Below are 21,894 nucleotides of genomic sequence, written 5' to 3'. Positions count from 1 at the left end.
CGTTGGGAGGAGCGGCAGGGCAATAAAAGAGCTGGTATTATACCCATGAAACTCGGTCAAAAAAACATAATAATAATAATAATGACAGTTATAGGGTGAGAAATAAGAAAAAACTAGCCGTTAAGCTTTGTAAAGTAGGAGAGCCTCCTAACCTTACTGCATTTAGCACCCACCCCACCTGACATTATGTCTCGGGTTTTCCTCTCTCCCAATACGAGATTCCCTCTCTCTCTCTCTCTCTCTGAGCTTCACGTGCACATTCAGAGAAGAGAAACCCCACCCTTCAGTTCACGCTACAAAACCCTCTTCCAACTAATCTTTGTTTCTGTTTCATTCACACCTCTATAATTTTGTACTACACTCTTTCATACTAGCGAAAACTCAGATTCTTTTTTGTTTTGTTTTGTTTTCAAACTCTGCTACAGTATTTCTTAGTGGTTATGGCTAACCAAGCTTTACTTTTGAACAATTTTTACAAATACCCTTTTCAGATTCTTGAGTTTCTGATGAAAAGGAGGGCGGGTTGGCATTGTATTTCACTTAATAAGAAAGAGAAGTGGAAGGTTCAGTCTAAAATCCATGATCCTTTTCATTTCTTGGGGATTTTGAAAGATCTCTTCCTTTGCTCCCACTTTTTGTTGCTTTTTTTGCTACCAGTATGTTTCACTAAGCCTGTTTTAAGCGAGATTTGGGATGGGGTAGTTGTCACACAAGCTGACTATGAAGCACTTCAAGCATTCAAGCATGAATTAGATGACCCCAGAGGGTTCTTAAGGAGCTGGAATGATAGTGGCTATGGAGCTTGTTCAGGTGGTTGGACTGGAATTAAGTGTGCACAAGGACAGGTTATTGTAGTCCAGCTTCCATGGAGAGGACTTGGAGGCCGAATCACTGAAAAGATTGGTCAATTTCAAGCTCTTCGAAAGCTTAGCCTCCATGACAATGTTATTGAAGGTTCAATCCCTTCCTCATTGGGGCTTCTCCCAAATCTCAGAGGAGTTCAGCTATTCAACAATAAGCTTTCAGGTTCAATCCCTCCTTCATTAGGTTCATGTCCTTTGCTTCAAACACTTGATATTAGTAACAATTTGCTCACTGGGACAATCCCAGATAGTCTTGCAAACTCTACCAAACTTTATAGGCTTAATCTAAGCCTCAATTCGTTTTCGGGTTCAATCCCTGTTAGCCTCACTCGCTCTCCTTCCCTTATGTACCTTGCTCTTCAACACAATAACCTCTCTGGCTCTATCCCAAACTCGTGGGGTGGAGCACTAAAAAAGAACAACTTTCAACTTAGGTCATTAGCTGTTGATCATAACTTCTTCTCTGGAAGCATTCCAGCTTCTTTAGGCACATTAAGTGAGCTTGAAGAGATTTCGCTTAGTAATAACCAGATTATTGGATCAATCCCAGCTGAAATAGGGAGTCTTTCTAGGCTAAGAACATTGGATATCTCTAATAATGCCATAAATGGAAGCTTGCCTGCTAGTGTCTCTAATCTATCCTCACTTGTTCTTTTGAATCTTGAGAGCAACAACCTTGATGAACAAATCCCACAAAATCTTGACAGATTACATAAACTTTCTGTTCTAAATTTGAGGAGAAACCAATTTAGGGGTAGCATTCCCACAACTTTTGGCAACATTTCCACTCTTACACAACTAGATTTATCCTTTAATAATCTTAGTGGAGAAATCCCAGCTTCCCTTGCTGATCTAAGAAACCTTGTTTCTTTCAATGTTTCTTACAATAATCTCTCTGGTCCTGTTCCCACTGCTCTCTCTCAGAAATTTAATGCAAGCTCTTTTGTGGGGAACATTCAGCTATGTGGGTTTAGTGGTTCAATTTCATGTCCTTCTCAAGCGCCCCCATCTCCGAAGGGATCAACCCATCACCGCAAACTAAGTACCAAAGACATAATTCTCATAGCAGCTGGAGCCCTCCTCATTGTTCTGCTCATTCTTTGTTTCATATTGATCTGCTGCTTGATAAGGAAAAGGGCAGCATCAAAAGCAAAGAATGGTCAGGCCACAGAAAGAGCCGGTGCTGCAAGGGCTGAAAAGGGGGTCCCACCTGTAGGGGGTGAAGTAGAAGCAAGCGGAGAGGCAGGGGGGAAACTAGTCCATTTTGATGGACCAATGGTTTTTACAGCAGATGATCTTTTATGTGCTACTGCAGAGATAATGGGGAAGAGTACTTATGGAACTGTCTATAAGGCCACATTGGAGGATGGGAGTGAAGTTGCTGTGAAGAGATTGAGAGAGAAAATAACTAAAAGTCAGAGGGAATTTGAAGCTGAGGTTAATGTTCTTGGGAAAATCAGGCACCCAAATCTATTGGCACTCAGGGCTTATTACCTGGGACCCAAAGGAGAAAAGCTTCTTGTTTTTGATTACATGCCTAAAGGGAGTCTTGCAACATTCCTCCATGGTAAGTCTTGCAGCTTCACATTCCTCCATGTCTACTAGTTTTGATTCCTTTAGAAAAACTTAAATGTCCTCATTATAATTTGTTCCATTTGGTTGCAGCTCGTGGTCCTGATACACCCATTGATTGGCCAACAAGGATGAAAATAGCGCAGGGCATGACTCGCGGCATATTCTACCTTCACACACATGAGAACATCATACATGGGAACCTCACATCCACCAATGTCCTGCTTGATGAGCACACCAATGCCAAAATTGCAGACTTTGGCCTCTCTCGGTTAATGACAGCTGCTGCTAATTCTAATGTGATTGCTACTGCAGGAGCATTAGGCTATAGAGCACCTGAGCTTTCGAAGCTCAAGAAAGCCAACACGAAAACAGATGTATACAGTCTTGGGGTTATCATATTGGAGCTCCTAACAGGAAAGTCTCCTGGTGAGGCATTGAATGGTGTGGATTTGCCCCAGTGGGTTGCCTCTATTGTAAAAGAGGAGTGGACAAATGAAGTTTTCGATTTAGAGTTGATGAGGGATGCATCTACAATTGGTGATGAGTTGCTAAACACATTAAAACTGGCTTTGCATTGTGTTGATCCTTCCCCGTCAGCTCGACCGGAAGTTCAGCAGGTTCTCCAGCAACTAGAAGAGATTAGACCCGAGGTAGCTTCCAGTTCAGGTGACGATGGAGCTGGAGTCCCTTCAACAAGCGAATAAAAAGGGATTTCCCGATGTGGGTTTTATATTTTTGTGGCAGAGATATTTAGGAAGACAGCTAGTAGTCCATGATTCTTTCATTCTTGAACATTAGTTTTGTCTAGTAATTTGCAATAGAGTCTGTAAATAGAGTTTATTTTAATTTATAAAATGGCTTTTTTTGCCGTGTCACAATGCCGTGTCCATTGTGACTAGATAAAATCTTGCAAACTTCCGGCTCACCCTAATTTGCCCTGTCCATCTTTCTTTCCTTTTTTCTCTTAAAAAAATAATAATTAAAAATTTGATAACGTCTATATCTTGAGTTACAAATTGAAGTTTTGATGTTTAAGTGAAGGGATGATTGTGAAGTAAAAACAGATGAGTCGTGAGCAACTTCATGTGAGCAAGTTGTGAGTGTTACTCAAAACAGATATCTCCCATCCCATACATGAATAACATCAGATTATTGGTTTAACAGTTGCATAGAGAATCTAAAATCAACTAACGAGTCAGCTTAGGTCAGAGCTAAATGATGAAAACAAGTTGTAAAAATTAAAAATACTTTGTTCTATTGAATACATCACCTTGTGGAAAAGCAATGCATTGTGAAAGAGCTACAACATTTTACACTATTTTTGCTACAATGGGAGTTGTGAGTGGTGGAGAAAAAATAGTAGTTCTATGTAAGTTCACATCTTTACCACTCACCAAAAGGAATCTTGGTCATTATAAATGATAATGACCTGGACGACTACACCAACCCAAAAAGCATATGAAGTTACTAACAACTCAACTTTAGAAGCTTGTTGAAAATTTCAATTACTGTACATACAAAAATTACAGAAAAGAGTACAAAGGAATGTCTGAAAAACAAAAATTTAACAGCCAACTACTTCAGCTGCCATCTTTCACATATGCGTTGGTTTCTTCTGCGAGTGTCTCCCACACGTTTGCCATCTTCTCCGCATATCCTGCCTGTAAACAGCAATAGATTATTATCAGAACCAAAAGTTGCTCTTATTAAATGTAATATGTAGCATTATTATTGTCCAGGAAGACATTGCCAATGTAAAAAGAAGGTACCTGATTTACAACAAATCCTCTCAACATGCTCATGAAGTCATCATGCCTCTCTTTGTCATGTCTTTCAAGCTCACTCCTGACATTTTCCTGTATATAACTCACCATTAATAATACTTACACATCTTTGCATAGTCTCTCCATGGAAAACAGTTTGCTCTCAAATGTAAACGTTCCTCCACAAATGCCAAAATCAGTTCAAATTATAAGAAACATGAAAACCACAGTGCACATCAAACAAAACAGAACCAGAACCAGACATAGTCACTTTACCAAACAAGCTTTTGAAGGTTAAATGCATTAGAAAGATGAAAACACTAAACTAAACTGATTGTATTAGACATATACAAGTGGCAGACTATAAATCTGTTGCCAATCCCAAAGCAGCAACAAATAAAACAGCTCCATTCTGAGCTGGGTTCAAACAAAAACTAGTTATTTATTTTTATAAAAGAAAGATAATTAACATTAGTCAATGGAGCATAATGATTGAACTGGTGCCAATCTACCAAAGCAACTTATAATTTTAAATCCTACATCACAATGTATGTTGCCACAAGCTCTCATACAGAAACCGATACACAAGTGAATACAGAAACAGACATAGACAAGCGAATATCTTTTAAGCACAATAATTGAAGCCTTAAGTATCCACACACCCCCCCCCCCCCCTCTTTTATCTCTTCTTCCCATCAAAACAAATGAGGCTAAATATAAAACATGTAGGCAGCTGGAATCTAAACAGCTAGATCTTTTTTGGATGGGGAAGTGTTCCTTTCAATAGTGCAAAAGATAGAGCTCCACACCGTGTGAGATATGGAATCTCCTAGAGTATCTAGAAAGAGAAAATAGCCACTTTCAGTGTCATATTAATAACTAAGGATCACAATATTCTCTTCTCATTTGATCTTGAAGCACATGCTTAAAGTGAAGTTTAAGGCTTGCATTTTCAGTGAACTAGCCTCAACTATTGATGTGGTCCATGTGGAGGCTTACCATTAGTATACCAATCTCTATGGCTAAAATTTTATAAAATCAAATCTATAAATATCTTTATATAAATTTAGTCCTCCCTCTTTCCCTCCATTCATTGAGCTTTGCCAAAGCCAAGTTTTTTTTTTAAGGTAAGAATAATTTAATTGTAAAGAGAATACTTCATGTAAAAAAGAAATGAAGCCTAAAAAATACAACAAAAAGAATTATCTACATAAAGATAAGAACTCTATGAATGAAACAATGGGATCACTATCCGTAAAGCCAAGGTATAAACAAATTTAACAGCTACATAAATGCTTTAAGACATAATTGATATTTTTTGATACGTTGATAGTATGACTATTAAGTGAGAAGATGCAGTAAGGGTCTATTTGGATACCGCTTATTGTTGAAAACTGAAAACACTGTAGCAAAATAATTTTTAAATGTGTGAATAGTACCATGAGACCCAGTTTTAAAGTTATTTTTGCTGAATTCCGTACTTGCGAGTCTCGTGAACAGTGCACGGGACCCAGGGAAATGAAACGCAAACGCGCAAAATGCCACTCCTGCCACTATCCAAGCTCACACTAAAACTAAAAATGATATTAAGGACCAATTCATTATGGCTAAGCTAACATTATGTCCAACAATATTCATAATCGAAAGGATATAATGGTATAATAAAGTATATGCAAGAATCTAGTCCCATATGGATGGGAGCTATATTGCATCTTAATTTTTAGCAATAGGCAAAAGAGCAAGAGAAAATGATATTATCAACTAAAATCATTATTCCACATTGGATGCACATAATACATTATAGGTCATCGAAAATAATAAAACTTGTTTCTAAAGCTGGCTATTAACCATCAAAACCATAGAGCCTAAGTTTAGTTGCCTTAGCAAAAAAACCAGTTAGGTTACCTTGATCCGTTCATATTCTCTCACAGCGCAAATCTTAGCATCTTCAGTAGCTCTGACAGTTTCTTTCAACTCTTCTATTCTGCGCAACCTGGACCTGTCTCCACCAAATATTTTTGCTGAAGCAGCTTCAAGCTTCTCAATCTTTAAATGTAAGGAAGCTAAATCTGACGAAAGCGTCTGGACCGTTAGTAAAGCGCTTGATCGGTCAGAAAATGCATTGTTCACAGCTAACATTATCCCTAGATATTCATGGAGTTTCTCCTGCAATATAATGGAACAATATGGTAAGTGCAGCAGTGAGAAGATTTTCCTTATGAAGGACAGTGGACCATAATTAAGAAAGTTTCCTAGTAATACTATGGAGAGAGTTTTCAAGAAATCTTTCAATATTTATGTTTATTATGGATCACCTAGATTATAAAGTTCGAATTTGAATGCATAACAATAACTCTTGTTAGTTACCAAATGTTTGACTGTCTGCCCATTTAACTCCCGGTACAATCTACTTGATTTAACAGCAGCAGTTGCAACGTTTTTCATGTCACCAGCTCGTTCTCTTTGAGAGTCAAACACTGCTTCGTCCGTCTCAAACTTGGTCAGCTTAACAAATGCCAATCCCAATTCCCCCATTGTCTCTCCCATGTCTTGCTGAGCTTTTACAAGCGATTCAGCCTGCAAAGACAATCATTCATACCAAACATTCACTACCAAAAACCAAGAATACCGCCAAAGAACACCTTTAAATAACCCACTCATTGTCCATTGCGCTTTTACATATAAGTTTATTGTCAAATCCGCCATTCAGAAATATTTTTCACTTTAAAAGGACATTGTTTCATTGTATCCTAAAACTCATCCCACTTGTCACATCCCATATGGAGGAATAAAAATCTTCTGTTCTAAGCGTTTCACTTATGCTCCACCAATCGCAGCCTGCCACGTCCATTTTTTCCCTTATAAAGAAACCAAAATTTTAAAATGGAAAATATATGACATATGGCATACAGGAGTTGGTCAAGTATAAAGTGGGACAAAAGATTTTGATCCTCACCATCATTCTATCTAAAAAATACACAACACACCAATTCATTTTCACACAAAACATTCATAGAAACCAAACTTATAATGTTCAAGTGCCAAAGTTTACAATGCACCAATTCTTCTCATAGTCACATTCCAAATGAAGCAACATATTATCACCATAAATTCCTATCCAAACACACACACAACATACAAATTCATTTTGCACGACACCTTCATTCATATTAAACCCCTATTGTTCAAGTCCCAAACTTTACAATGCCTAATCTATTATTCATTGATTTCTCTTTCAAAATGCAACCATGCAAGTACCAAATTCTAATATCTTTACACATAAACTACAAAGCACATAAACAATAACCTGTTGAGACACGTTGCTAAGTTCTTGCTCAAACTCCATCAACTTCTCCTTCTTCTCCAAGAACCACTTATCCTCCTCCACCACCACCGGCTTCGCGGTGCCCCAATCATTGGACACCGCCTGCTTCAACTCCCTAAACATCCTCAACAAATCCCTCCCGCCTTTCGCCGGCTGCGCCACCTCATTCACATCAATCACCTCCTCACCAAGCAACTGCCTCGGCAGCCTCGCCGCGCCGTCGATCACCCTCGAAGCCACGTCCACACTCTTCGGCAGCGGCAACTTCCCCTTCGCCTCCAAAAAAACCCTCAACTCCTCGCTCCGCCGAATCACCGGGTGCGCCGCCAATCTCCGGAGGTACTTCTCCAACGAAACCCTCCTTTGCTCCACGAACTCCTGCTTCGCCATCACCTGACTCTCCACCACGCTCTTGTCCGGCCGGAGCGGGATGAAGAACCCCCGGTACGACTCCGATAACCGATCCGATAACGTAACCACATCCTTGAACCGCCTCCGAACATTGAATTCGGATCCGGATCCGCCGAATTCGGGTAAGCTCGTCCTCGTCGTAATCAAATACGTGTAGTACGTGGTTCCACCGGGAACCAAAGAATTGGACAGCTCCTGCTCCTTTTGAGGATCCGAAACCGAGATTTGGAGGTAATCGGAGCCCCGAGGGTTTGAACTGGAGGAGGAAAACAAGGGGGTTTGATCGTGGCCGTTGGATGAAGAATCGAAGGAAGTGAAGATCGCTTCGGCGTAGGAAGGAGGGTCGAGAAAAGCGTTGAAGGAAGCGTGAGAACTCAAGATAGAGATAGAGTTAGGGTTTTGAGGGTCCATGAAGGACGATGAGGACGAGAGCAGTGGATCATCGTGATTGGGTGCTAGTTTAGCACCGGAGTGAGATTGACCGTTGGATGAATCGTCAAGAATTAGAGACTCCATTTCTTCTCGAGATTCATGCAGGTTAGTTTCTTCTATGCACATCATTTTATCAAAAAAACGAAAGTAAATTTTCTGAAATCGTTTTTTTCTTTTTTTGGTTTTAGTTTGGAGGATTGGGTTTAAGACTCATTTTTTTGTTGAGAGTGAAGAAGAAGGAAGACTTGGGAGTGTATTGTACGGTAAGCGAGTGAGTGAGTTTTGGGGGGAGACTCGGCTGAGTCAACTCGGGGGGCTTTGGAGTGAGGTAAGAAGGAGTGGAGTGAAGTTTCTAAGTTGGGAATCTAAATTGGGAAGTTTTTGTTTTGTCAAGATGATGGTAATGCCGCCACGCAAGGTGGTGACATGCGTGTTTGTGGTTGTCCGCGCAGAAAACGTTACTTCAAACGACAGATTTGGAGCTATAACCCAAGCCCGATTAGGATTAGTTATCAGGCTGTAACATGTGTTTGAAAATATGTTTGAAAATATGTAGGTGAAAAAGTGTGTTAAAATAAGTAATGTTATTTAAAAATTAAAAATATGTGTTTGAATGAGTGTATGAAATGGCCCTAGGTAACTCTTGCAACTAGCATACACTTTCTACCATCTTTGTAGATTGTTAATAAAGTAGTACGTAACTCATGCTACTATAGTTTGTAGAGATGCTATTGGTAAAACAAAAAACAAATATTGCATTTTATAATATAAGTGATGCTATTGGTCTTTTATTTTATTTTATTTTTGGTTTATCTTATGAAATATAGCATTAGATACAACAATAAATAAATAAAAAGAATATTGCATTTTATTATTTAAGTGATATTACAATGAAAAAAAAAATACTGCATTTTATTATTAAAAATATATAAAGGGACATTAATATATATTTTTTGTTTGTCAAACTTAAAAAAACCTATTAACCAACTTAAACATTTCAAGGTCAATTGAGCATCTCTTGCACATAACCACAAATTCTTTATAACCATAAGGATAATGTTCATCACGGTTCCAATGTCCTATTCCAGTTTTGGCAAGCTTGAAAGTTTGGACTTTGATACATGGTGGTTCCGGCAGCAAGTAGTCGAAGTATTCTTTGTCATTTTAGAAGTCTATGCTTTCCATGTTCATCATTCAAAACTTTCAAAAGGTTACCTATGTCTTTAGGATTTGATTCACAAAGTAGCATGACTCCATAAATATATATTGCAATACAATCGCCACATGCAACAACTTCTTCAATTAATACTTTTCCTTCAACGACTTCTTCTTTTAAGAAGTACTAGAGGATGTCCCGCGCGATGCGCGTATCCACTATTAGTCATTTTATAATACTTATGTGTTATAATATTTGAAAAATTAATTTCAATTATGAATTATATGTCACTTAAATAATGAATGAAAAAAAAAATGTAACACAATATATCCATAAGTAGCCATAATTAATTAGACTCTAAAAATGCCATTGTATGTTCTTTTTTGTTTGATTAGGTGTACATGTATATTTAGTTCTTACATTTGATGTTTCCAATATAAATTTTTTATTATTTCAATTTTTTAGAATTTTTTTTTAAAAAGAAGAAGAAGAAGAAGAAGAAAACGTGAACTTTTGAAGGCTAAACATCTAAGATTTAAGGTTTATAATTTCTAATTCACAAAACTAAATATACATGCCAAGAGATTAAAAATAAAACAGCAATTGAGCAGAGAAATTTAAACTTATACTATTTCATATCTCACGTTTAATTGAGTACCTTGATCACTTACAAAAATTAAACACTTTCCAAAAATATAAATAAAGACAAAAAACACATACCTTTTAGAAACACCATATGTTGTTAAAGCATTGTATCAAGCTTTGATAGCGTTAAGTTATTAAGAAACTTAGATTATATGCACTTGAAACCAAAGCCAATTTCAGACTCTCTTTTACACTAATTTTCTCACTCTTTGTCTCTCTATCTCTCCAGTCCTACATTTCTTTTGGCCTTTTGATAGTTTGTGAAACCAGAATATATAAAGGAACATGAAAACTAACATTGAATGGAGAAAACCTTTCATTTTTTAAATTAATGAAATTAAAAGTAGAAGAGTTTAAGAAGTTGAAAAAGGGAGTAAAATCAAACCTTTTAATTTTCTGCATTTATGGCTTAAACTAATCATTGATAAGAAGATAGGAGGTGAAAGGCTAAACGAAAAAGTACTCATACAAAGCGCCATATGGCAGAACCTCATGCATTTCCGCATGAGGTCTCTGCTTTTATATATATATTGATATTGATTTGTATGTTCCCATTATGAGTAGTGCATGGGGATTCTTTGTTTCATAACATGAAAAAATCAATTTATTTTGCTTTGTCATCTAGGAGGATTAGATGACTGAAATATGAAGTGAGTCGAATTCTTTGGAGGACCAATATGTTTTTTGTTAATTCATTGAAACTTTTGCAATTGATTAAGAAAAATAAAAGAATTGAATTAATAGATTTCATAACTTATTTAGAGGCAAATAAATTAGTATATATACACTGAAAAAGTTGTTTTGTTATACCTTAACTTGATATTTCCCAATTATAGTGTTGCTGAATAATTTCTCACCTTTGAAAATATTTCCACCAACATGTCATTAGGAAGATTTTGTAAAGTATTCATATATATATATATATATATATATATATATATATATATATATATATATTTTTGGTTTGAAATAGTGTTCTAATATTTCATTCGCTATTTATAATAAAATGATTTTAAAGATTCATAGGATCATATTAAATTGCAATAAATGATAAGAATTTGTTTTAGACTTTTTAAATGAATATACATGAATTTTGATATTCAAATGGTTAAACTTATCTAGATTCTTGTATTGCAAATGGGTTTTAATGAATTTGGATGTGTGAAGTGTTTGGTTAGATCAAATCGTAGAATTGAATTGTAGTGATGCAATTGATGTTAAGTTTGGGTTATTTAATAATTTTCATGATATTATTTCACATGGAAATATTCAATTGTTCCTATTCATGTTAAGAATGGACTATTAAACATATAGGATATTAGTAATTTCATATGTACACAACGAAAGTAATTTCATTATCTTGTTTCTTTGATAATTCTTCTCAATCCTTCAAAAGATTAAATCCTTGCATAAAATTTAATTATTATTATTTTACCTTTTTTTTAGCTGTTAATCAGTTGACATCCTAAACATTCTCTATAAATTCATAATCCATTGACTAAGACCATTTTCATCCAATAATATGTAGACAACTAAATTACATAAACATCAAGGTGGAAGGGATAGGGTAAAAGAAAAAACCCTCTTAAAAAAAATAAGCGGTTATTAGTTGGTTAAACTAATTGAGATCCAACTAAATTTCAATCAATTTTTGTATGCAATGAAAAATATTTTGAACATATGTCTTGCAATTTAAGCAAGTTCACTTACAATTAGTAAGTAAAAAAAAAAAATACAAAAAGTTAGGAAAATGAAATGATCAAAATTAGTTGACTACATCTAAGCCCTTTAGTGAGCAAAATTAAGATTTAATAATCACCCATAAAAAAAATTCAATAATCATCAATTTTTTTTTAAGCATATTGTAAGGGCGTGATTTGGTGCTTAAGCCCAAAAGGAAAATGATCTATGCCCAAAGAGCCCAATACAATGAATTTGTAGAGAGTGAATTAGAAAACTAGGCTTTAATGAATTAGATGGCAATTTCAGTGAGCCAAGATGGTAAGAAAACAAGAATAAACTGATTTTGTCCAAAGAAAATCGTCCTCGACACAATCCAAGGAGACTAGATCTTATATATGTATTTTTTGAATTTGGTTACAAGCTCAGTTCTTGTTGCTACAATGTTTTTCTCTTCAATTTCCGATCCCCCTTGTTATGGACTTCTTTCTCTATTATATACCCCTCTTCCCTTCATCTCCACCATCCACGTGTAGGTTAAGCTGCTGGCCTTGATCCTGGTTCCATCAGCATCTTCCTGAAATCTTTGGGAGCAGTTGTAAGGCTGCTGGCCACTGTTCAAGTATCATCTCCACATTAATGCGGTCAGATGGTTAGCTGCAAAGCATTCAATGCGGTGGTAACACTATTCTCTTAGATATTTCTTAGATTCCCTTTGTCCTATGCTTCCCTGATGTTTATCCTTATCAGTAGAATCTTTAGAAGTGTTGCCCTCGAGAGCGGACCAATCTTTCTTACCTCTGCTTTGCTTAGTCGAGAAGGCATTCCTCCTCGGACTATTTTCATCAACCCTTGCAGCCATAATTTGTTCGTGGCGTTTTAACTCTTATGTCTTCCCTATCATCTATCTATCCTCGGACCACTGAGCGTCCTCGGACAAGGCCCACGACCCAATATATAATCTTAGGCCCATCATCCCTACAATAGCCCCTTAAAATTTCCTTCTTTTGCTCCTCGAAAAAGAAAGGGATTTTGATACCATAATCCCAATTTTTCTCTTCTTTCATATCATTCCAATCTGTGTAGGCGCTTTTTCAATTGCCTAGTAGCACGCTCTCGACGTTTTGACATCCAGGACGCACCTGTAATTAATTCTTGCGACTCCATGTTCCCCACGTTCTACGGTACGATGGGGATCCAACGGCTGGGGATTTTTACTGGAATTCGAGTGAGAACTTTCCCGCTTGCTTTTCTCTCTCATATATATACTATCCAGAAACTTCACATACTTCACTTTTGCATACTTCGTTTCCGTAAGTAGTCTTTAGCGATTTTTTCTTTCTTTCTTTTTCTCAGTCCCTTCGGTCATTCTTTATAGTTAAATCCTTTTCTTTTCCTCGGCCTGTACAATTTTACCTCGACCACTTAATCCCCTTAATTTTTTTACGTATATGGGGAGATTCGCTTACTTGGTAAACACCCTAGAGGGTATAGAAGACTTTAAGACCCAATACCGAATTCCACCAAGGGTTTCCATTAGGTATTGTAAACAAAGGGAGTGACACACCATGAGGCAAGAGGGAGAAGTAGTAATCCCTATGATTGCCTTTATAGAGGGGGGGATGAGAATCCCCATAGGTAGAGTCACTAGGGATTACTTAATAGCTCACCGGCTCTCCCCTACCTAGTGTGCCCTAAACATGTTTAAGATCCTAGGTAGTGTAGACGCCCTCAATGAGAGGATGGGCCTGAACCTCACCCACCATGACATCAACTGGATTTACAACCTTCACCTCTTAAAAGGGCAGGGATATTACCTAAAAATTAGGGTTCTTGAGGTTAGGCTCATCTCATGCCTCCCTGATTCCAACAATGGCATGAACAAAGATTTTCTAATCATTTCAGGGGAGTGGCATGATGGCTTCCACTGCCCGATGAGAGATGGGATACTAGGTGGGGTTCTTAAGTCTAGATTTATTACTCTAAAGTCACCCCAATTTTCTCTTTGACATTCTTTGCACCCCTTTCTCTTTGTTTGTGCTTGCACTTGAATTTTTCTTTGATTCATACCATTTTTTTGATAAATTTTTTTAAATAGTTTTGCAGATAAGCGCTGCCGTTCCCAACCTAAATCTTGTCAATTAGCCATACTTAGACAAAATACTTAAAGCCAAGGTCTTCGTTTACAATGACAATCAATTAAGAGCGGCCCACCTTATCCTCAACTACAACCCTCTTTCTTCAAGTTTCTAGGCGCCGAAGTTTGTGATAAAGGCGAAAGACCCGTGCTTGCATCAGATAAGTGTTGTTGCCCCAACTTTCCTCAGCACCAGCCTCACTCTAGGAGGTGTACTTGAAGTAACCTTGCCACTCCAGTATACAGCCGAAGAAGCTAACTCTTCCCAGCCTGTTATCAAAGAAGAAAAGGAGGAAGAGATAGTTGAAGTCTCAGATTTTGAAGACGACTTCAAAGTCTTCAACCTACCCTCCTTCTTAGAAAGCTCGGTTGGTGACCTCTGCCTTCTCCCCCCAGCACAAGTGAGTCATTCATAAGAAGATCTTGCCATCCCGGATGCTATGGTAATCCAACGTAGGACCATATCAACTCTTCAAGACTTGATGGAGTTCCAGGCAGAAGGCCATGCGCTAGAGAAGGCTGCCTAGACCAAACCTCCCACCCTTCCATCCACCCAAGCCGAATGACCCGACCCTGCTGATCTTAAAAGGAAGAGGGATCAGAGAGATGAAGAGGTGGTGGAAGGGGGAAAGAGCCACTCTTCCAAGGAGGCCGAGCCCTAAAAGGGGTCTAAACAGGCCAGACTAATGCAGACAATGGTGGAGAAGAGAGGTGACTTTCAGATAGCTGCTCCAGCTTGGTCTCCTACCCTGGTGTTGGACGGAGTTGCACTGACCTCTGACGCCTCCATCAGGGATTTCCAACAAGGGAGGGCTGGCTATGTCGTCAACGCCATGGAGCAGGCCTTATTGCTGCCCAGGGACATGGCCAACCTAAGGTCAATGAGAAAACACGAGGTGTTCCTCAGCCTGAAGAGGGACCTCGCTCTGGTAAGTCCACCAACTACCCCCTTCATCTTGTTATTATTATATTATTATATTTATTTATTTCTTTTTTATATTCGAATTTATACTTGACTTCTCTAATCTAGGTTTTTTTTTTTTTGAAAGGCTGTCCAAGCTGCCCACAGAGCTGAGGAAATAGTCATCAGCTCCCACAAATCAATGAAGAAGGAGGAGTCTAGGTGCATTGCTGCCGTGAAGGCTTTCGAATTAGCGGAAAAAAAGATACAAGAGCTTAATACTAAGCTAACCGAAGCTGAATGGGATATGAAAAGCATCGAGGCTATTTTAAACAGGGCGGAGGCTTAGCACAAGCAGCTCTGTCAGGCCGAAGACGAGCTCATCATGGCCAAAAATCAAATAAAAGTCCTGACAAAGAAATTGGAGGAGGCCGAGAAGGCTAAGGACCAAGCTGAGCAAGACAGGTCTGAGGCAGGAGTGGCAGAGATCGAAGAGGCCCTTAGGGCTGAGATCTCGAAGGTGTGTAGGTACTACTGCCTCTAGGTGTGGAACAAGGCCCTTAACTAAGTTGGGGTTAAGGCCTCCTCTGCCCTCAGGAGAGCAGAGAGTGTGTACTACCCTCTTGCCATCCGTGCTTCTAGCTCCTCTGTCCCCAAAGCTAATACTGCCTCCAAGGAGGCAAACACTAGCAAGGACAGCCCATTTAAGGTCCTTCCTTTTTCTAGCAGTCCGTCTAAGGAGGCAAAGTAGCCTGAGATTATTGAAAAAGAAGCTGACACAGTCAGGGAAGTGGCCCATGATGTCATTTAGCCTCCAGCTGCCCCTAAGGACCCCTCCAAGGAGAAAGAGGCTCCCTACAATATGGAGCTCATCCTCGCCACTCTGCCTATGCCTACTAAGGAGGACCTCAAGGGTAAAGGCCTAGCTTCTTCAACAACAGCTCTTGCTCAGCCCACCAAGGGCTCAGCAAAGGACAAACTTGTACTTAAGCTTAAGTAGTTCTTAGAGTAGTAGTTTTTTTTTTAATTGTTGTTTCTGGCCTTCCAAATTTGTAATCAAATTGCCTTTTTTCAAGGCTTGGTTTAATGACAATCATAAAGTTTTTATTATACATGTTCTATGCTAGTTTCTGACATATCCTGTGCCTTGCTTTTACACTTAATTGGTATAAGAATAAGGAACAATCGTGTTTGAATTGACAAATGGATATGTATTTAACTTTAAAAATCATGTGTGTAAGTGACAACATCATTGCCCTACTTCACATAATTAATTACTAAATAAGTGAAGCTCTCCAAGTTTGCATTTTTCAACCAAAAATGACTTTAACTTAGAGAACATAACTTTCACACTTAGCTAACATAAAATGAAATATACTTTAATTCAACTATCTTCATAAGTGGTAATGCAGTTGTTACATCCTATATAATCAACAACAAATTTAGCAAAACCATCCAAGTTTATAATCTCAACATAATATACCATCTGTTTCAGAAACATACCTTAGGCATAACCTTAAGGACCCTGCATATCACTAGACTTTTAACTGATCCCAGAGAATGGTGGAGCATCCGTCCATCTATTGTTCCACACAACCTTCCCTTTAATAGTAGATCTAAGAAATTGTAAAGGACAATTAGCTTATGAACTGATTGTGGACATACTTGCAAATGCTTCAAGTGACGTATAAGTGGTTCTCTCCTCTTAGATTACCACAATGAGGATCTTGATTGGACATCATAGCTAGATTGGTTACTAATTTACCCAAGGCATGTGATTCATGGAACTTGACATGGCCGAGGTTTTGTTTAGCATTTAGTTAATTGTTTCGTAGTGCTAATTTACCTAAGGTAAGTGGTTCGAGGAATTAGGCATAACCAAGGTTCTGCTCCACTACCTTGATCCACCAACACCCTCTTCATATCATAACCCCTTATTCTAAGGGTGACCACCAGGGCATCGTCGTGTGGCTGCATGGTTCCAACCTTATCTTCATCATAAAAACTCAATGCTGGTCAAACCTCCATCCTACTCCTCTTTGGCTCAGAGGACAAGTCCCCTGCATGTGGCTGAGCTATGGATAGTACCTTAGAGGGGTGAGAACCAGTCCTTCTTGGGGCTGCAAGAATAACGCTGATTGTGCCCAGAGGTGGCTTTGAAGAAGCATCCCTCTGAGATCCTAACCCTGCTCAGCCTTTTTGCCCATTAGGGTGATACAAAATTTTTTTTTTTAGCTTACCACCTCGGACCAGTTGCTCCAAGCAGTGGCGGCTCCAGGAATTTTTCTTAGGGTGTTCCTTAATAAGTATAAATTACACGATCTAATAAAAAGAAAATTTTATATATTGACAACAACAATCAAAAAACATGTAAATACATAAAATTTACAATTGCCTTCTACAATTTTTCGTATTTTGAAATCGTTGCATGATAGTCTCGTTATCAATGCTACAAGCTATATCTTTTTCAATATATACAACCAAGCAATCATTCATCCACTGATCTTTCATTCGATTGCGCAGTTCATTCTTTATATATTTCATTGCTGAAAAACTTCTTTCTACTGTTGCAGTAGCAACAGGAAGGGTCAAAGCTAACTTCACAAGCAAATAGACTAATGGATAAGTCTCATGCTTCCTCGTGCTCACTAACTTTTCAGCAAGTTCACTAACTCCTTGAAGCTCTAAAAACAAGTCATCGTTGCGCATATCAAAAATGAAATTCTGAAGCTGAGAGTCAAGTGCCAAGATATCTGTCCCAGGAAAATCATATGGATAGAACTTTGCTAGACGTATTAACTTTTCCTTATCAAAAGCCACAAATGAATTACTTGGATTCAAGCAAGCCATACAAATTAGCAAATCGGTATTCACCTCTGAAAAACGATTGTTTAGCTCTTGAAGTTGCATATCTATGACTGTGTAGAATAGCTCAACACGATAATGATGTAAATTTGTATTTTGTTGGGTGTTGCGTCGCGGCCTCCCACTAACTACAAATATTTCATCCATGTTCAAGATAGGAATTTCATGTGTGGCACAAAATGAAGACACTTCAGTCAATAAAGATGTCCATTCATCATCTCTCATCACTTGCAATCGTTGCTTAGATACTTTAACAAGATCCATAGCATTTACTATATCTTGATTTTTTTTTTGCAATGCTATTGACAACTCATTTGTAATCCCTAAAATGTTTTTCATCAAGTGTAGAGCAAAAACAAATTCAAAAGATAGAATTGACCTCATAATAGATCGAGCTTCAACTTTTTGGTCGGAGAGCCCATCTTCTTCAATAATCTCAAGTACATCAGCAACAGCAGAGAATATCAAAATCAAGTTGAGAATAGTCCCATAATATGATCCCCAACGTGTATCACCAGGACGTTTAAGATTTGTCTCTTGATTCAAACCTTGTCCACTTCTTCGTACACCATTCTCTAAATCTTCTTTAATTTTGGCAAATTGAGCATCTCGAAGAGCATCTCGTCTCTTACAAGAGCCTCCAACAACAGTTACTAAATTACTAACCACATAAAAAAAATCAGCAATGTTAATGTGATTTTTAGCAACGGCAACAAGTGTCAATTGAAGTTGATGAGCAAAACAATGGACATAAAATGCTGACTTATTCTCTTTCAAAATTAAAGTTTTGAGACCATTGATATCACCTTGCATATTACTAGCTCCGTCATAACCTTGCCCACGTAGTCTCGATAAACTCAAATTATGTTCACAAAGTAAACCTTCAATAGCACATTTGAGTGACAAAGCGGTGGTACTTGCTACATGTACAATACCAAGGAACCGCTCTATAATAATTCCTTGTTTGTTCACATAACGAAGAACGAGTGCCATTTGTTCTTTCACTGAGATATCACGTGACTCATCAACTAATATTGAAAAGAACCCATTGCCAAGATCCTCGATGATGGCTTTAGATGTTTCACGTGCAATTGCATTCACCATGTCTTTTTGAATATCATGATGGGTAAGCTTGCAATTTTTCCAAGTATTTTGCATCACTTCATTGATAGATTCATTGTGATCCCTCAAAAATTGTAGAAGCTCAAGGAAATTTCCTTTATCACTTGAACCTTGAGATTCATCATGACCATGAAAAGCTAATCCTCGGAATAAAAGGAATCTTACGCAATCAACTATTGCGTTTAATTGAATCCGATAATTAGCTTTATCTTGATTTGATTGCTTAACCAAGACACTTTGAATGTGTTGCTTTTCCTTCTGTAAATCTTCACTCTTCTTGACAGCTTGGTTATGAGCACTATTAACTCCTCCAACATGGGAATCTAACTTCCCAACCTGATTCCAAAGTCTGAATCCCTTCGTTACAAAAGTGTCACCTCCTCCTTGCTTACCAACATCTTTCCCAAATAGGTAGCAATAAAAACAAAATGCTGCATCTTTGGCTATACTATATTCCAACCAATTTCTATTTTCATACCATTCGACTCTAAATCGACGGGGCTTTCCAGAAAAATATGATACCGGGTAATCATGAGGAGGTCGACAAGGGCCTTTTCCTAAATAATATCTTCTTATTTCATCATGATTATTAGGATGATAAGATGATATCTTTTGTCGTAGCCCAGGATCTGAAGGAAGATTTTCTAAGTTAAAGTCAACACGACTTCGCTTAGAAGATGGAGATGAATCTTGCACAGGAGATGAATCTTGGGTATGCGGTTTTTTTATCAAGTATTTGTCCATAATTCTAGCAAAAGAATAAAAAATAAATTATAAGTTTATTTGAAATATCAATAAATTATTAATTATTATTTAGTTGTTTCATTAATTTGTTTGTCTTTTATAAATTATAATTTGTTATATTATTGTTTCATTTAATTATAAGATTATTAATTGTTGTTTAGTCTAATATAATATAATTTTTTTTGTCTTTTATAATGTATTGATAAATTAAATTATTAACGCTAAAAGACAATCAGAAAATTTCACAAAATCTAGCTACCAATCAGAAAATTTCACAATCACAATTTTATAAATCACAATAACGCTAAAAGAAAATTAATGCCTTTGAGTTGAGTCCAATATCAATACACATCAATAGTCCAACACGGCAACACCAACACATTTCAATTTACACACCAATCAACGGATAAGATTCAATCATAAGATAAAGCCAAAAGCAAAATGTCAAATTTAAAAAGTAAAAAAAAATAAATAAAGTTAAAGTGTTACTGAGTGCTTCAAGCACTCAGTAACACTTTAACTTTAAAAAAAAAGAAAAGAAAAGAAAAGCAAAACTGAGTGCTACTGGAATCAGCAGCCAATCACGGATCACCAGTTGGTCCAGTTCAACAACGAGACAAAGTGACAAACAGACAGACAAAATGACAAACAAACAAAGTCATAAATTTAATAATGACTAAAGAGAGAGAGAGAGTCATAAATAAAGATTAAAGGCATTTCATTCATTTATTCCTATTTCATTTCAGATTTGAGACTTGAGAGAGTATAGAGAGAGTGAGAGACCGAGAGGCGAGAGAGAGACAGAGAGTTAGAGAGAAAAAGAGAGAGAAATACCTGAGATGGCGACGGCGACGGCGATGGCGACGGCGACGATGAGCGCTGCGACTGGATGTTGCGGAGTTGCGGACCGATCTCCGTCTCCGATGCGACAAGGCCGATCTCCGATGAGCGACTGGAGCTGGACCGATCTGGCGATCTCCGATGTCCGATGAGCGGCTAGAACCGTGGACGGTGGATCGATCTAACTTCGAAGGGGAGCGCCGTTGCTCTGTTTCTCCTTTTTTAGGTTTGTTTAGCTTTACTAATTTTTTTTAATTTTTTTGAGAAGAGCTTTAGTGATGATGTACTGAACTCTGAACTGATTTGAGGTTTCTGATGGGTCTGTAATTTTTTTTTTTGGTTGAGAAACCGTGGGTTTGCTTCCTCTGTCTCTGTTGGGCTTGCCGTGGGCAGTGGGCTTGATGTTGGGCTTGCTGTGATCTGTTCGCTTTCTTTTCTCTTACATTTTGCTGTGATCTGTCTCTGTTGGGCTTGCTGTGATCCGTTTGCAGTTTGCTCTTACATTTTTTTTTTCTCTGTTACAAATTTTTTTTTTTTTTTTTCACATTTTAGTTGAAATTTTTTTTTGGGTTTTTTTTTTTGGCTTGGAAGTAGAACAAATATATATATATATATTTTTAATGTGAGGGTGTTCCTAATTTTAATTGAGGGTGTTCCTATTTTATTTTTTAAGGGTAAAAAAAAAAAATTTATATATATAAATTTCAAGTCAGGGTGTTCCTGGGAACACCCTGACCATAACGTGGCGCCGCCACTGGCTCCAAGTGATTTCACAAAGTTCTGTAGTCCTTCGTTGTTTACCCTCACTCCTGGTGGTACTGGCAATGAAGGCTCTAGTTGCTCCTCATGGGGTCCCTTCCTATCTTATTTAGCCATTGAAAATATGGTTCATTCTTAATTTTTTTTCTAAAATTCGATGAACTGGTTCTCGGAATACCGTGTTAACCACTTGAGCAGCAGCAGCCCTAGATTACCCCAGAAAAATCCCGCCGAGGACAACTATTGTTGTACTTTTTTGACTTGAAGTCCCTCCTATCCTGAGGGACCACCTTAGCCTTGCCTTTACCTAGTTGCTGGTCTTCCTCGACCCGCTTATACTTATCAATGCGGTCCATGAGTTGACGCATATTACTAACTGGCTTCCCTGTCAATGATTTCCTCAAACCGTGCTTAGTAGGTAGGCCGACCTTAAATGTTCTTATAGCCATGTCATCAACCCATTAATCTTGTTAAATATCTCCCAGTATCTGTCAGAGTACGTCTTCAAGGTTTCTCCCTCTTGTATAGCCATAGATAGTAGGGAATCTAAAGGCCGAGGAACCCTACTACAAGTTACAAACTGAGAACCAAAGGCCCTCGTAAGCTCTTTAAAGGAGTTAATTGAACCTTCCTTCATGCCATCAAACCACTTCATCGCCATTGACCCTAAACTGGA

The 21,894-nt window shown here is 37.8% G+C and overlaps 3 protein-coding genes across 4 annotated transcripts; 1 reads left to right on the top strand and 2 right to left on the bottom strand.

The window, feature by feature from the left end:
- Positions 1–203: 203 nt before the first annotated feature.
- LOC142639077 (putative leucine-rich repeat receptor-like protein kinase IMK3) lies at positions 204–3,352 on the top strand. The gene is made up of 2 exons (XM_075813172.1): positions 204–2,430; positions 2,529–3,352. Exons 1-2 carry the CDS (start codon positions 441–443, stop codon positions 3,140–3,142), a joined length of 2,604 nt encoding a protein of 867 aa, XP_075669287.1. The 5' UTR covers positions 204–440; the 3' UTR covers positions 3,143–3,352.
- Positions 3,353–3,641: 289 nt separating this feature from the next.
- Positions 3,642–8,914, bottom strand: LOC142639081 (sorting nexin 2A-like). 2 transcript variants are annotated; one of them, XM_075813179.1, is made up of 5 exons: positions 7,509–8,914; positions 6,569–6,778; positions 6,107–6,367; positions 4,208–4,294; positions 3,642–4,099 (listed from the first exon to the last, which is right to left on the bottom strand). In XM_075813179.1, exons 1-5 carry the CDS (start codon positions 8,496–8,498, stop codon positions 4,019–4,021), a joined length of 1,629 nt encoding a protein of 542 aa, XP_075669294.1. In that variant the 5' UTR covers positions 8,499–8,914; the 3' UTR covers positions 3,642–4,018. The 2 variants fall into 2 exon arrangements, with proteins under 2 accessions (XP_075669294.1, XP_075669295.1); XM_075813180.1 differs by lacking the exon at positions 6,569–6,778.
- Positions 8,915–16,241: 7,327 nt separating this feature from the next.
- LOC142640019 (uncharacterized) lies at positions 16,242–21,667 on the bottom strand. The gene is made up of 7 exons (XM_075814133.1): positions 21,471–21,667; positions 18,156–19,623; positions 17,444–17,993; positions 16,977–17,074; positions 16,787–16,859; positions 16,392–16,504; positions 16,242–16,310 (listed from the first exon to the last, which is right to left on the bottom strand). Exons 1-7 carry the CDS (start codon positions 21,665–21,667, stop codon positions 16,242–16,244), a joined length of 2,568 nt encoding a protein of 855 aa, XP_075670248.1.
- Between the last annotated feature and the right edge of the window lie 227 nt (positions 21,668–21,894).

The sequence above is a fragment of the Castanea sativa genome, chromosome 6 (genome assembly GCF_040712315.1).
Source record: "Castanea sativa cultivar Marrone di Chiusa Pesio chromosome 6, ASM4071231v1".
In the NCBI taxonomy this organism is placed as follows: Eukaryota; Viridiplantae; Streptophyta; class Magnoliopsida; order Fagales; family Fagaceae; genus Castanea; species Castanea sativa.
Note: the sequence above shows the minus strand (reverse complement) of the source record. Positions and strands in the feature narration are given on the sequence as shown.